The 15,070-nt window shown below is 45.4% G+C and overlaps 1 protein-coding gene across 3 annotated transcripts in view; it reads left to right on the top strand.

Moving 5' to 3' along the window:
- Positions 1-15,070, top strand: part of runx3 (RUNX family transcription factor 3) — a 49,036-nt gene that overhangs the window by 25,670 nt on the left and 8,296 nt on the right. For 2 of the 3 annotated variants that reach the window (XM_023285302.3, XM_035955104.2), the window contains one exon: positions 9,652-9,798. The exons of the other annotated variant lie outside the window; for it this stretch is intronic. In XM_023285302.3, the coding sequence (XP_023141070.1) occupies positions 9,652-9,798 (147 nt within the window). The remainder of the gene's footprint in view (positions 1-9,651; positions 9,799-15,070) is intronic. 3 annotated transcript variants of the gene reach the window in all.

The following is a 15,070-nucleotide window of genomic DNA, read 5'->3' as shown; positions in this document are numbered from 1 at the left end:
TGCACTTCTGTCTGTGAAGCAGCTTTTATAAGAATACCATCCGACAACAAGAGAGGGCATGCTGAGCTTGAAGAAGAGAGAAAAGCAAAAAAAAAAAGTGAATAACAGATGACTGAAGTGTCAAGTCCCTCCTTGTTTTTTCGCTGCTGTCAGATGCCTCCAAACAACAGCTCATACAATTGCACGGGGTTATTCTCACCAATTTATACCTCGACTATATTTTCATTGTAATTCTCGATCCCTCACATCGGCTTCTGCGTATTCAACCACAGGGGAAAGGCCGTTTGTATTTTTGTATCTCTTGGAAGATGTTATTGTGGGTCAGCCAGTGATCAAAACAGAGTCGCAAACATTTTTAGCGTATAAAATGATGGCCAGAAATTCTTCACAGCTTGGTAGTGTGTGTGTCACTATTCTTAAGTCTAAAAAAATAATTAGTATGAAAGTATTTGAATGTGTGGAGATCTAAATATAACAATTTCACGATTAGTACAAACATATAATTTACACATATGCAGAAAAGAGTTGAAGATTATAAAAAGAATATGTAAAAAAAAAAATGTGCATGAATGGCTTCAAAATTAGGGTGAAAAAGGAAGGGAAGATTTGTGGTTGTTATCTGTGTGTGAAAATCTATGCTTATAGTTTAAGTCAGTGTGTGTAACTCAGAGTCACTACTAGTGGAATTAGTGAACAGTTCCAACGAAGAAACTACATTTCAGCAGAATTTGATTGGTCAGTGAGAAAGCAAAATATCAGAACCCATATTTGAGATGAAAAATTCCCAAATAATTTAGCTTTTTTTTTTTCTGAAAACCAAACCCTTTATAGCCTTGTTGTTCATGTGCTGATAAGAAAAGTAGCAGAGAAGAGAGAGTCGTTTGCCAAATGCTGAGGATGTCGGAACCTGTTCTACTTCAATGAGGTCACCGTGGCAATTTGTCTGATGATACTTGAAAATGATACACATGAATACATCCTAACCGCTAACATAATTATACAGTGTACATGCAATACCTGCATACATTCAGGGAGTGCTGACACACTTTCCCACCCATGGGCCCTCATATCCACCAAAATCACACAAGTATTGTCGTGTTTTGTTGCCTCTATTTACTCGGCTGGGTGTGTTCACACAGCTTCAGGAGCAGAATGGCGGGCGTGGGGAGAGAGTCGGGGCAGCGGGGGCGAATGTTGGAGTTGGCGGGTTGATTCTATTTGCATTTGGCACACAGACTGTACAAAGTATGCAAAGAGACAAACAATGACATTTGCTGTGTTATTTTTCCTGTGATATTGCAGTCTCTCTGTAAAGTAAACAATAAGATAGCATAAATGTTGTTGCGTATGTATTTGCGTGTACTCAGCTCATGCACCTGCCAGGTGCATCTCTTTAAGTCAGGCCCCACCAGGGCCACGCCCATGCTCCACAAATCACATGAAAGGCTCACCCTCAGTGCGAATTGCTCTCTCAAAGGCAACTTTGATGTTTGGAAATGGAGATGGGTGTCTTTGAAAGAAAGGCCTACAGGTGTATTAGTGCCAGGGGAGAGGAGAAACAGTGGCATGTGTGACGCTGGGTGCTTTCCTGACTACTAATGGATCACCATAGCTTCCAAACGTATAGCCTAAAGACATAGTGGCCTTCACATACACATACACAGATAAATAGTGGCTAGCCTCAACAACCAAACTCATGACCAACTCATTTATAATATGGTGGTGAAGATTGTCTGCCTGAATGTCACTTACAGACAGATGGGTAGAGCTAAAGGGCAGATTTTATGTCTTCTTCGAAGAAACAACAGTGTGTCTGGCGTCTGCAGTGACTTGAGGCCGCCGACTGTGGCGTTCCTCCACCCTGGGGTCACTCCAGACGCGTCATACTTGGCCTCAGTCATTAGAAGCAGAGCAAATATTGGCCAACTGATAAATCCACTGGAATGCAGTGGCGTATAATGAATAGTTTTGGACTGATTTCAGAGAAAAGCCTGCGTGTTGTGACAAATAATTCACCACATTTTAAGGTCTGAGGCTTGTGACGGGTGGCAGATGAGGACAGTATCCTCCAGTAGTCCTGCAGGATGTCTTGGCATTAGAGAAAACCACCCTCCCGTCACTGTTAATTATTTTATAATGTCTTTTTCTGTTAGGAATGAGTGACTGCAGGCGTGTTGCTGTCAGAGCCATTAAAGTATGACAGTACAGACATGAAAGCATCAGTAATATGATTACATTTTGTCATGGGAGAGTAAATAAAGGCCTGAGATGGAAGCTCTATGACCACTGTTGCCACCTTAACCACATCTAGAAACTTTGAGGCCCACTCCCTTTGAGGGCTACACACACACACACACACACACACACACACACACACACACACACACACACACACACACACACACACACACACACACACACACACACACACACACACACACACACACAATCACACACAGCTGTTGGTAATCCTGCTTCAGCTTTTGTACTTTGGCTTTCCTGTGAAAGCAGAGCTAATTAGTCTAAATACCCCGACTAAACTGTGACATAAACAAAGAAAATGTAGTCTTTAGTCTATTACTGGCACTTTTCTCCTCTTCTGCCCTGTGCTGTCTCTGTTTGCCGTTTGGCATGTTGCTGCAGCGTCAATGCACAAGTCTCAGCTAAAAACAGGAAAAAAGAAGAACATTGTCTAATGTTTTGAAACAGCGCAATGTCTCCTCCTCAGGCCAGCAGATGACGATCGGAGACACACACACATACACACACACACATAAACACAAAAGAGCTTCGGGGTGAAATGCCCTTTCTTTTTCCAGTCAGACAAAAAAAATTTCCAGCCCATATTTACTGACAGCAGATCAATCAGCAGGAACTACCGAATTATTCACACAACCGCCAGAGAGCACTTTTAATTCACTCCATTGATGCAAGTAGAAGACGCTTTCTCAGTATCAAATGAGAAGCTTACAACATCTCTACTTGGCTCTCTTCCCCCTCCACCTACCCACTCCCCTCTAAACTCACCGGGCCAAGCGTCTTTCCTGTTTACTTACCTATGAAGGGAAGTAAAATGCCCAGTCTGTGTGTGCTCACTCTTCCTTATTTACACTGACCCATACAGGAGGGAGCCATTACGACCTTTCAGCTGTAATTCAATAAAAGTTCCGATCTGCATTTAGAAAAATAAATGGCCCATGAGTGGAGGAATATTTTTCTCCCCTGCTGCATTATGACAATAAACCGCTTTTCTGTGTTGGGGCAGCGGGTACGGGGAATGCAGCGAGGAGGGAGGGTGTTTTGTGGGAAGAAGGCACCTGCTGGTTACTGGAAAAGACGCTGTGTACCACCACCCCGCGGTTTGGATATTTATTTCTTCAGGCCTTAATGGTTAGGACCAGCGAGCAAATAATAGGTGTAGCGAGAGCTTTCTTTTGCTTCCAGGAGCGGAGAAGGTTGTAATCCTCTGGGTAAACACGCAGCCTTGGCTCTTTAAAACAGCCTGAAATCATCACAGAAAAGGAGAGGTCAGTCTTGTAACCTCAACACCACTGCAGCAGTCCAATGACAAGCACGATAACCTCAGAGAAAGTACTGAAAGTGAAATATGTGTGTGCCTACACAGTGGAAAATTCACACATTTCAAATTTCACACGTTTACTTTGACCCACCTGGAATATCAATTGTCATTCTGTGGAACTGTGTGTGTGTGTGTATTCAGGGGCAAATGCTCACTTGTTGCACATTATTGTGTGTAAGCTAGTATGCACGGAGGTGTGAACGCAAAGCCGTTTGACACATCTGCTAGCGTTGCATTGATGTATGTGACAGCGGCAGCTTGCTTTCCTTTCCCACAGCTCTGCGAGGCCCCCACCTTTCCCCCGGCACCTCGCTGCTTCGAACAACCTGACTACCACGTACGCACAAACATGAACACGCACAACAACCTCATTCACCAATAGGGCTAAAATAACACACTCAAAGCAGCTTATTGCTTTAATATGATCCGTCACCGGAGCCAAATAGGCCTTCTGTGCAGGAGCACTGGGGAATCTGTGAAGTCTGCACACAAACTCAGCTCAGCTTCACTTGAGAAGACAGTTACACACACACACACGAAGTATAGAATGGCGAGACAAAGGAGGGATGATTGCTCTCAATGTGCTACGGGTCTTGTTGTATTGTTAGAGAATCCGGGTGCACTGGGCCTTATTTTGGCACCCCTTCACCCTCCCGGCCTGCCTCAACCTGCCTCGCTGTAGGGCTGGCCTTGTGTGGCACTGCTTCTGTTACACGCACACACATACGTGCGCACACACACAGACATACGCAAAGCACTTTATCCCCTTATCAGAAAAGGAAGGCTGCACTCTTTGCTCAAACAGTCTCATGTAGCAACTTCCGCTGCGAGCAGCTTGTTTTCAGGCCTGCGAGGGGGATTTTCACACTGCTGATGTCCCCAGAGAGAAGCTGATGCATCTGCCTGAGGGACCAGATGATCTCCCAGCTGTGACCATAGAGGGTGAACTACAGATAAAAGCCTGCCAAAACTTTTGTTGACCTCCTACTGACAGCCTAAATAATGTTTCCACAAAGAAAAGAAAAAACAACCCTCGCCACTGCATTCAGAGAGTGACACTTCAGCTCACACTTAGTTCATGTCTGGAGAAATAAATAGCCTTCAATCCATGATAATGATATAGTCATAAAACTTAATGCATTCATTCTTAAAGTGTTACGAGAGTATTATGTAAATGAATTTAAAGCAGTGTAATGTCTGTGTGCGGCTAGCATCGACTCATTTAGGCCCAGACGAGACAGCCGCAATCACCAGCCAAGGGTAAAACCCACATCCTTCAGGGTCAGCCTCAAAACAAGAACTTAGATTTCACCCCACTGTAAATACCCAATGGTGTGATTGGTGGCCTTGGGAAGCACGGTGCCAAATGCACTGCTGCAGAGATGCTTTTTGAGCTGCGCCATGATGCTCGTAATAGAACGAAAAGGGAAGTTTAAGAAAAGGGTGGTGGAAAGAAGCAGGGTGGGAACCAGAACGTATGGGGTTCAGGTTCGCTAGAGAGGAGGAAGAGGAAGACAGGTGTACAAGACTTTGCTCAACAGATGTTGAAACGTCCTCAGTGTCTGTTGAGGGCAAACGGAAGCTTGCATGCAAGGCAAGTAGGCCCCACTGCAGCGTGTGTTCAACTGTCACCCCACATCGACTGTCGGGTTTGAAAACTTAGATAAGGATGCCGCTCTTGTGTTTCTTTACAACATTTAACTTTCAGTACTGCAGCACATACAGCAGAGGATTCCCTGCCCGAGAGTACATGCAGTAATATTGAGATGACTCATCTATGCAATAAAAAATGCTCATGCAAACATATTATAACTGACTCAAACTGAAAAATATCACTGTCAGTTGCCATTTTGTAGTCTTCACATTAGACTCCGAAATGCTCCTTGCACTGCCCAAACATTTTTGTATGTAATCCTATACCATATATACATAGACTTTACAGTCCAGACATAGTTTTCAGTGTAAAGTGTGATACATGCACCCCACATTAATTCTAGTCTGTTATCAGGGGCCTATCAAGTCCATTTATATGTTGAATACAAATATTTACACTTCAAATATATTCAGTGCAGACTTGGGTTTGGGCCAAAGCACGTATTGCCCTTTGCCGTTCAGATAGAGTTTCACTTTGCCCCTGAAAAAGCACCCAACCCTTTACTAAAAAGAGCTTGTGTTTAATGCGTCTCCCTTCAGACGGTAACATATGTTTCTTTCTTGCAATGGAGACGGAGACAAACAGACAGAGAAAGAGAGGAGAAGCAGAGAAAAAATAGTGGGGGATGAAGGAAGGAAGCATGTCGTATTGGGTGATCATTCAGCTGCGGCATCGTGTTTAAGTCCTGGCAGTCACCTCACTGAGCAAACACCGTCTCCGTGTTGAGCTGATACGGGCTTTGTGGAGGGAAGGCTGGGCAAAACTTGCTGGAGTTTGCTGTTCATGTGGTCTGGTCTGGTTTTAAAGCACCATGCGCAATCTCATGAAAAACAACTTCACACTTTTCTCATCACTTGCACTCCAAGCACTTCAAAGCACGGGGGGGGGGGGGGGGGCAGCAAAGAGCAAAGCAACATCTCAAATTATTCTGCAGTAAAGATAAAACACTATCAGGAAATAAAAAGACACACACACACACACAAAACAAAGCAGGGCTGGGAGCGGCACACCCATTTCTTCAAAACACAGCCATCGCCTTTCAGTACATCGTTAATACCAGACATTTTATATCAAGCATTTTATTTGTTCTTCATAGACTTCCATAATGCTTTCAGATGATGCGACCACTACTCTGAGAGGAGGCTAGTAAATCTACAACCTTTAGCATCCATTTTCAGCTCTGGATGCATATTGAGCGCTGCTGTTTAGGCCTCATGTGTGCATTGGCTCCCATCTCCCAGCTCTATCTTGTGGTTATGATATCATAGAGAGAAAAACAAGGGCATTCTCTCCTAAGTGCACCCTGACACATTAAATATTCATCTGACCACAGAAACCCCTCTGAAATGGGGCTGGTGTGGAGCACCGGCACCCCTCTGGCCCCCAGCCCTGCAGAGTAGAAGTCAAATGTTGGCGGTCGGACCCAGCACACTGCAGCTGCAGTCAGGGTCAACTGACCAAAGAGTGCGTATTAACACGAGGTTTAACTGAAGGATTTGGGCAGTTCATAAAACTTTCCTGCAAAGTTTCGAACAATGTGCAGGAGAGAAATAAAAAAGCAAGACATTTAAGGCAGGGCTTTCACATGATTCATCTTTTCAAAAAATCTAAGTCTCATATAAGCTTGACCTTTATGGGCAGCACATTCAGTAGAAGGAGCTTATCACAGTCCATGTGGTAGTCACAAAGTCCCTTGGAAATTACACACATCTGCATACTAAAAGGAAAAAAGTAGATTTTTATATAGCTGTGTTAAAAATCAATGTGTTATTAAAGCGATGAAAGGAAGTTGTGTGAGTGCTGCCCTCCTGATAGCTTACAGGCTTAAGTATCTAAGAGACGCAGTGAGAAGAGAAGGAAAACAGAAAAGAAGTAGAGTAAGAAAGTTTCAAGCCACCACCCAATTGATTAACGGTGTTAACAGCAACTGTGGGCCTCGGGTTAATGAGCTCCAGGCCATGTTGTAATGATGCTTCTGCTCTCCCCTCAAAAAATCGCCCTCTCTCAGCCCACTAAACCCCCTACTGGAAGCTGTGAACAGTGTGTCGCTAAACGCTGTGTGTCGCTGCCAGCTGGAACCGGGCCACAGGATCCACAGCTCAAGTGTGTGTGTGTGTGTGTGTGTGTGTGTGTGTGTGTGTGTGTCTGTGTGTCTGTGTGTGTGTGTGTGTGTGTGTGTGTGTGTGTCTGTGTGTGTGTGTGTGTGTATATTTGTGGGCAGCTGAATGATCACTTTCATCCCTAAAGAGCCAGCCAATTCATCTTCGACCACCACTGGCCACAGAAAAACTGACCAATTATCATTTTTTTCCACTTTCTGTCTGTCTTTTTTCCAACCAGAGAGCAGTGGGATGTATCATTTCCCTGACCTCAGCCGTTTGAGGTGGTGTAAATCTCTTAATAACTACACAAGGACACATATAGGGGCTATATTTGGAGGGCCGCTTCCCCTGGCCGCCCCTGCTCTGGCCTGGAACAGACAGTAGCCACAGTGTCTATGTGGGTGTTGGAGCCTGGACCAGGCGCTGTGTGAGTGTGTGTGTGTGTGAGTGAAAGCCTCCATTCCTTCCATGGTTTAAAGAAAAGGCAGACTGGCCGCATATGAATAAAAAAGATATTACAGAGTGTGCAAGGGGGCGTGAGTCCGCCCAGGATATGTTTCTGAGTAACGGCACGGAGCAAACTGGTGGGCCGGTGGGTGGAATCACACATGCACACACACACACACACCGTCTTTTCCTTTGGCGTCCTAATGCTCAGCAAAACAAACAGCTGCAGAGCAGCAACAGAACTGCTGTCTCTGCTCAGACAGATTAGTCATGACTGAGTCTTTCTCCTTCTCACACATGTAAACTTCAAAGTAACTGGTGATCACTGAGCGCAAATAAAGAGGTACTGGAGTATTCTGTACTGCAGTTTGGCTTTAGACAGCAGCGGTTTTGATCTGAGAGCTTGCCTGCTATCAGACATTGTGTCTGTTCATCACTGCGTGACCCTGTATGTGTCTGTACATGTGTGTTGGGGGCGTCAAAGCTGGATATTTCTATATAGTTCGTAAAGAGAGGATGGAAGGGAGGTGGTGGGCACAAACAAATGGACAGAGCGGTAAACGAGAGGAAACTTTACCCATGGGTCAGCCTCAGAGGGAAGATATATTGCCCATGGGTCAGTGGAGAGAAAGGACGGGCAAAATCCATATTGGTCCGTCTGCCTTGCCCCCTTTATATAGTGATAAAATATTCAAATCCAGCCATTACTTCACATTAGGCTACTCTGTAGAGATGCCAGGGAGAAAACCACAGAATGTATACATGCTAGTTCACACACAGTTTTGGTGCATTGATAGTTACATTAAAATCTCTTCCTCCCATTAGAGCCCTCATCCGGACTCACGTCTGACATTTAAGGTGTGTTCACATGTAGAGTATGTCCAAATACACATGTGTATTTGGACATGAGTGTGTCTACATAAAAGGCATGATCAGTTTTTTTCTTACCATTTCCCTGAACGGGACATCAAAGTGATAAAGGGGCGCTAAGTGTGTCGGTTAGTTTTCTAGGTCTGGATAAAAGAGATGCAGCAGAAATGCTTCACTTCTCACAGTTAATTCTCACCTACTTTCTCTATTTCACACACACAAAAGGCTCTTTTTCTTTCTCTTCTCTCCGTTATGTTTAAGACTGATGACTATATGGTCTGGTAGCTTTGTCTGGGTGTTTCCTTCTGACTAAGTGCTGTGTCAGTCAGACCTGAATTTGTGTGTGGGTGTGTGAGAGAGGTGCTAATCGGGGGCAGATATACTCGTTCCTTCTTGCTTTTTAAGGCGGCAAGATAAAGATCACTTGACTCCATCACTTCATAGAGATGCCTAATGCAGCGATTCACAGTTTATTATTTCTTGGACTTTAGGTTCAGGGAAAACAACATTCCTCAAGCAATTATTTTCAACCACTTATCGTTATCTGCTGGTGACGTGGCAGCAGGTGCAGCTTGAGCAACATTTTCTGTCTGGCCAATGTATTTCAAGGTCTGGTGACATTCTAATAATATTTATGTGTTTGGAAGCTGAAAACATGGTGACAGTGTCTCTCTGTCCCTTTATATAACTTCATCCTGTAAAAGTGCATGTGTATTACAATGGAGGATGTTGATGTTCTTCTGAGTCCAAGCCAATTTTACACTAATTACAGTTTAAACAGGCAAAGAGAAGTTGTTTGCCAGGATGTGTCAAACTGCCGAGCTCTATTAAGAAATTGGGGAGAAGAAGAAGTTTTCTAATAGGACTCTTGTTATTGTTGTTGCTATTTTTGTACAACTCTGGAAATATAAAGTGCCATTTTGTGCCATTTTCCTGGCTGTGTAGGAGGTAAAATTGGCAAGTTCTTAATTCCTCTCCTCCTCATGTCGCTCTTTCAGGGCATAGAGTGAAGATAGAAGACCCCCAGAAGATGCAGTTCTCTGACAGGCTCTCGGAGATTGAGCGCTACCAGCGGACTATGCGGATAGGCCCAGTGAACAATAATCCTCGTCCCATCCACCAAACCCACCTCAGCACCACACAAGGTGAGGATCACTGACATATGCAACCAGCCACCTTCCACACAACCAAAAATTGTGTTTTAATTGGCCAGAGGGTAAGTAATCTAATACAACTCTGTTACACATCAACGCAGTACAAGCAGTTCACTCTGCTCAGCCAAGTCCCCTTCATGTGAGTTTTCTCCATGGGGAGGTTTTGAGTTCTGTTCCACTAATCTGAGAGCTCTTACATGTGTTGGCCGTCAGAGGGGAAGCTCATGTCAGCTCTGTCCCCGGATGCCCTGTGTTGGTGGGTCTGGGCCCCACAGCATGTAGGGCCGAGCCCGCAGCCAGGTGGCATGGCGGGTGCTGCCAGCCCAGTTTGGCCTGGGTGCCGAGGCTGGCGTCCGCACACCGCACACTACAGCCTTAGGAATGTAACAGCCGTCCGCTACCTTGGCAATCACGTCACTCTCAGACCAGTCGAATGTGCGGGGGTGGGAGGGGAGGGAGGGTCAAGACTCAGACAGAGGTGGTGCGATTGAGGGGAGGGGGTTGTTCAAACGTGTGTGTGTGTGTGTGTGTGTGTGTGTGTGTGTGTGTGTGTGAGGACTGTGGACAGCTGCGTGGGTGATGGCTGGAGAAGGATGAGTCTTCACTCTCCGTCATATGTCAGAGCCTTTTTAACAGGATGCCATGTCTGGGAGCATGCAGACTGAACACACATACCCTCTGCTCCCGCCCACTCTCTAGTTCTCATGACGGCTAATGAATCTCATTACCTTTGTATCAGCATGTTGCTGTGTACAGGAGGGCTTGTTTGGGAGTGCTGAGCTGTGTGTGGGTGGAAGTCTATCAGTGTGTATCACAGCCATACACTGTTTGGCCTTGTGCTTAGCTTAGCCAGCGCTGAGTCACCAGAATGGGCCTATCTAACAGCTGACTGCCGAGAACACAGGGTCTTTTACCCCCCGTCCTTACCTACTGTTGATATTGATTTTGCTCCCTTTGCACGGCCTGTACCGAGCTGAAAACATGTCAGCCATTTTGGAAACACCAACAACCAGTTATGCTCAGAATAAACAGTGCGGCACTTCAACACAATACAGTCAGTGTGATGATAATTTTCTGACGGTTCAGAGTTTGGCGTGGGCTCCGTAGGTTGTCTGCCAATAAAAAGCCCCCTGCGGCGAAGCTTGTACTGGAAGCTTCAAGTTTCTGAGGGCTGGCTTGGGGGGGGGTGAGCTCCCATCGGCAGAGAGAAGTGTACAGACATGGTCCAGACAGCAGACGAGGAGCTCTGCTCTCGTCTGCCTCGCACAGGATTAGGGCAGGACTTAGAGCATCATAGACTTGCCAGGCTTCAAAGGGCTACGATGTCGCAACACACACGTATATAGCACACACGGAGAGCAGACACAACATCAGTTGGAAGTGTCAGAGATGTTTAAAGGCCTTGAGCTTCACGTTACAGCTGCCAGTGACTGAAGGCTGTCTATAAGAAGTGTGTGTGAGTGAGACAGAGGAGGGGAAGGGCTGTAAAAACCACACACCTTAATCTGTGGTATTACCATTATGACGGCATACCGCAGGGCAAGAGTGGTAAAATAATTAAATAACAGAGCAGAGGGCCTTTCTCCCTCCCACCTTGTCTATCTGCTGGAGTGTCTGAGCAGCCGCCTATAGATATACGTCGCGGAGCAGCTCACACAGAGCGCTCCTGTACATGTAGGAGTCATGCACAGACAACAGCACATCAGTATTACAAGCAAAGCTCAAACAAAAATAGACTTGTTGTCCTAAATCCCATTTGGAGACACAAGGAGGTGTTTACATATCAACAGCATACACATCTCTGCTTTCGACAGCCTCTGCCAGACGCTGTTGTACTTTGCAGATACTTTAAATCCTGGGGCCTGTTTGTTTGAGAATTGCCGGGTGATAGATCGCCCATCAACACATTATAATTAAATGGATTCCCGTCTCGCTGTTACAAAAGATGTTTTCCACTACGCGGGGCTGGAACTGTACATTTTCCTCCTTGAAGATGGCTAAAAAAAGAAAATACAGTGTCACCTCCTCCTAAAGCCGCCTTGCTTCATTTTGTTGTCTGAGCAATGAAATACTGTCTCAGTTTTGTTGTCAACAGGACACGTCTCCAGACATCTGCAACCCATGGATTCTTAAATCACACACACAGATGATTGCACCATAGGCGCATTGAAAATAAAAAACATGCACACACACACACACACACACACACACAGACGTACAGTTCCGTGCTAGTGTTGCAAGTTCTCCGCTAGTGCCCCAGACAGACAGGGTAATTAAGAGCTCATTACAGTGCATGCAGTGACAGGAATCCTGCACGCTGGCAGACACTACATTCGCTGCTTGTTTTTGTTCTTCTGTGGCCACAGGTAAGCCTGCTAGACATGTGGAATGATTCTCGACTAGGGCGGAGGGAGTGTGTGTGTGTGTGTGTGTGTGTGTGTGTGTGTGTGTGTGTGTGTGTGTGTGTGTGTGTGTGTGTGTGTGTGTGTGTGTGTGTGTGTGTTTGAAAATGCGTGGTTCAGCTAGTACAGTCAAGCAAATCTGACAGACAATCAAGTACTAAATTGTTATTCTGGTTTTCAAAACCTCAAGTGAGGTACATGTGTATACTATGTGTATCTGTGGGTGGCAATTTTTTTTTCTTCCTCTGATACAAAATGTAGTTGAACATCTCACTGTGACATTGCATTTTAAAATGTACAAAACAGGTATTTCCAGGATTGAGGGAGGCAAACAGCTGAGTGAAGATTTATCTGAAAGTAAAAAGTGGGATCACAGTTTTACCTTAATCCATTTTTAAAGCAGACAAAACTCAACAAGCCTCTGGCACGGCCTCTAACAGACAACCGAGAAGAAAGAGGCTCTTTTAACTTAAATGTGTTTTAACTGTGAGAGAGACGGAGGAAAAGAAAGGCAGCACCAATTTAATCATCCAAAAAGAAAGTCCTGGCACATTTCAGGTGGTATCATTTAACATGTTATTTGTTCCAACACCTGTGTGTTCCTCTCTGAAGATGAATATCAGATACTAGCATAACGTTCCACCATCAAGTCAAGTGCTTCAGTGCTTTGATGAGGGCCCAAAAGAGTGTGTGTGTGTGTTTTTGTGAAGTGAGTGTCTGAGTGTGTGACCCATGTAGCGATTTAAAAAGGAGAGCAGGATCTTGCAGGAATAGTAAACCACACACGTTAACTTTAACTGTTCAGATTTTATGCAGAAATTCTATTTAAAAAGGAGCAAACATTTCCTATTAATGCCACTTCTGCGAATGTTGGTCCCCCTGGCTTCGTTCTGCACAACTGGCACACGCCGGCTGCAGCTGTGCTTTGGCAATCCTGCGTTCAGGTTGTGGCCTCTGGACTGGACTTAACTTGAGAAAGTCCTGTCTGATGGAGGACCAGCCCAGTTGCGGCCATGCCCCTCCCGTCTCGTCCACAGTGACCACACTGTTTACTCCACATAAACAAGCTGGCCGGCCCCCCAGGTTCGAGGCGGCACTCTGCTACCACCGCAACTGAGAGGCTCACACTAATTCACACATCCAGAATGACATGATCAGCCAATTAGAAGCAAGAGCGCGGCAGGAAATTAGCACCGTCAGGTAGCTGTGGTGTGGACTTTTGAGTACAGCCATCACGCTAGTTGGGTTTCATGCTGATTTCTGCCAAACCCAAGCAGGAAGCTGGCCCTCTGATACAAATACAACCGAAATGAGCAGGAATCTGGACCAGTCCTTTAGACACTCTGTTTTACTTCTCTACTCTGCTATTTACATAATATGTCAATGGATGCCACAGAGTTTATTTGTTATGGTGCCTGAAAGCTTCACTTGTGGTTACAGTCTTTTTGTGACCCTGAGATGAATAATTCAAACTGAAAATGTTTCTGTTCTTCAACAAAAAAGAAGAAAAAATCTTTTGAAGCTGCCTCCTTTGGCGAAAAAAACAAAGAAAAAGAGAAGTGAGAGCAAGTTGTTTTTTTTTTTTAACCAGACTCAACTGTTTGTGTAAGTTATAATTTCACATCAGAGTCAGGCTGAGTTTTACATTTCAGCAATTACAGAAACTACATGTGTGCTATGAACAGTCTCTATTGAGTCTGGGGAGAGGGGAAGGGCAGGCGGGCGACGAGCTCTCAAAGAGAACATAGGATTTTTCAGCCCATGTGTTTGTTTTTGCTCACGTTATAAGTGAGGGCTCAAAAGACATATCAAATGTCCCACATAGCTGAGCCAAGGCCATGTTCCTCCCCTCTCTAACACGCTCTCTTTCTCTCTCCTTCTCTCGCTGGCGTCTTTCTTTCTGTGTTGCTTGCTCTCTCACATTCTCTGCCCGTTGCGACGCCTAAGGCCTAAGCGAAACAGGAAGCCAGCACAAGGACCAGCATTCACTGTGTCTCAATGACACGCTTCATTACGGCAGGCGCATTACATGTCTCAGAGCCGTTGCTGGATCCGGAGTCACGAGGATGGACACCATTTTGGCTCAAACATCTTCTCAGCCACCCCTTTCTTCTACATGTGCACTTCAAAAGCGGCGCATGTGTTTATTTGTGTCCTCCCGAAAACTACACTGGCAACACCCCAAAGCTACCTATTAGTGACGCAGTCGCCGCTTCTTCCCATCTCAGCCGCGGCCTTCCTCGCCGCCCGGCTCCGCCTAGGAGGCCGGTCCTCTTATTAACAGGGGTAATCTGTGCCTCTGGTATTGACGTTGTCTGCTGGCCAATCAAAATATTTGAAGGAAATGTTTATTTTCTTGAGCGAATCGCACCAGCTGCTTGCAAGCCTTTCTGAATAAGGCCATTTATGTGTAAGAATTTGCCATTGTGAAGCATAGTGCAGGACCTCTCAGTGACTGAGTGCTGATTTGGGCCTTTGCAAAGGAAGTGGAGGAGCTCCAGGGGAAGCACAGATCTTACACATGCTGAGTCCACTGTGGCTATATGCGAGCAGCCCAGCACCACCCCCCTCTCTGCTTCTGGCATCATTCTCCATCCTAATTGCCACTACAGGAGGTTGGGAGTTTACTATATTGCGGTATCTCAGCAGCGGAGAGCAGAGTCATAGTGGGGTTATGTGGCTGATTACTGCTGCCATTAAAAGTTAGAGCAGCATGAGAATATGTGACTATATATTACGCAGCAGTCTGTCTATATGATAAAAATAAGTTGTAAACAACTGTTCAGAGGCATCCAGACTAGATTTCTGTACAACACATGTCCACAGAGCTCCGTGCAAGTTGTCTTGTAACAACTGCACCA

This window comes from Amphiprion ocellaris, chromosome 20 (assembly GCF_022539595.1).
Source record: "Amphiprion ocellaris isolate individual 3 ecotype Okinawa chromosome 20, ASM2253959v1, whole genome shotgun sequence".
NCBI lineage: Eukaryota > Metazoa > Chordata > Actinopteri > Pomacentridae > Amphiprion > Amphiprion ocellaris.
This window is presented reverse-complemented; position numbering and strand designations above follow the sequence as displayed.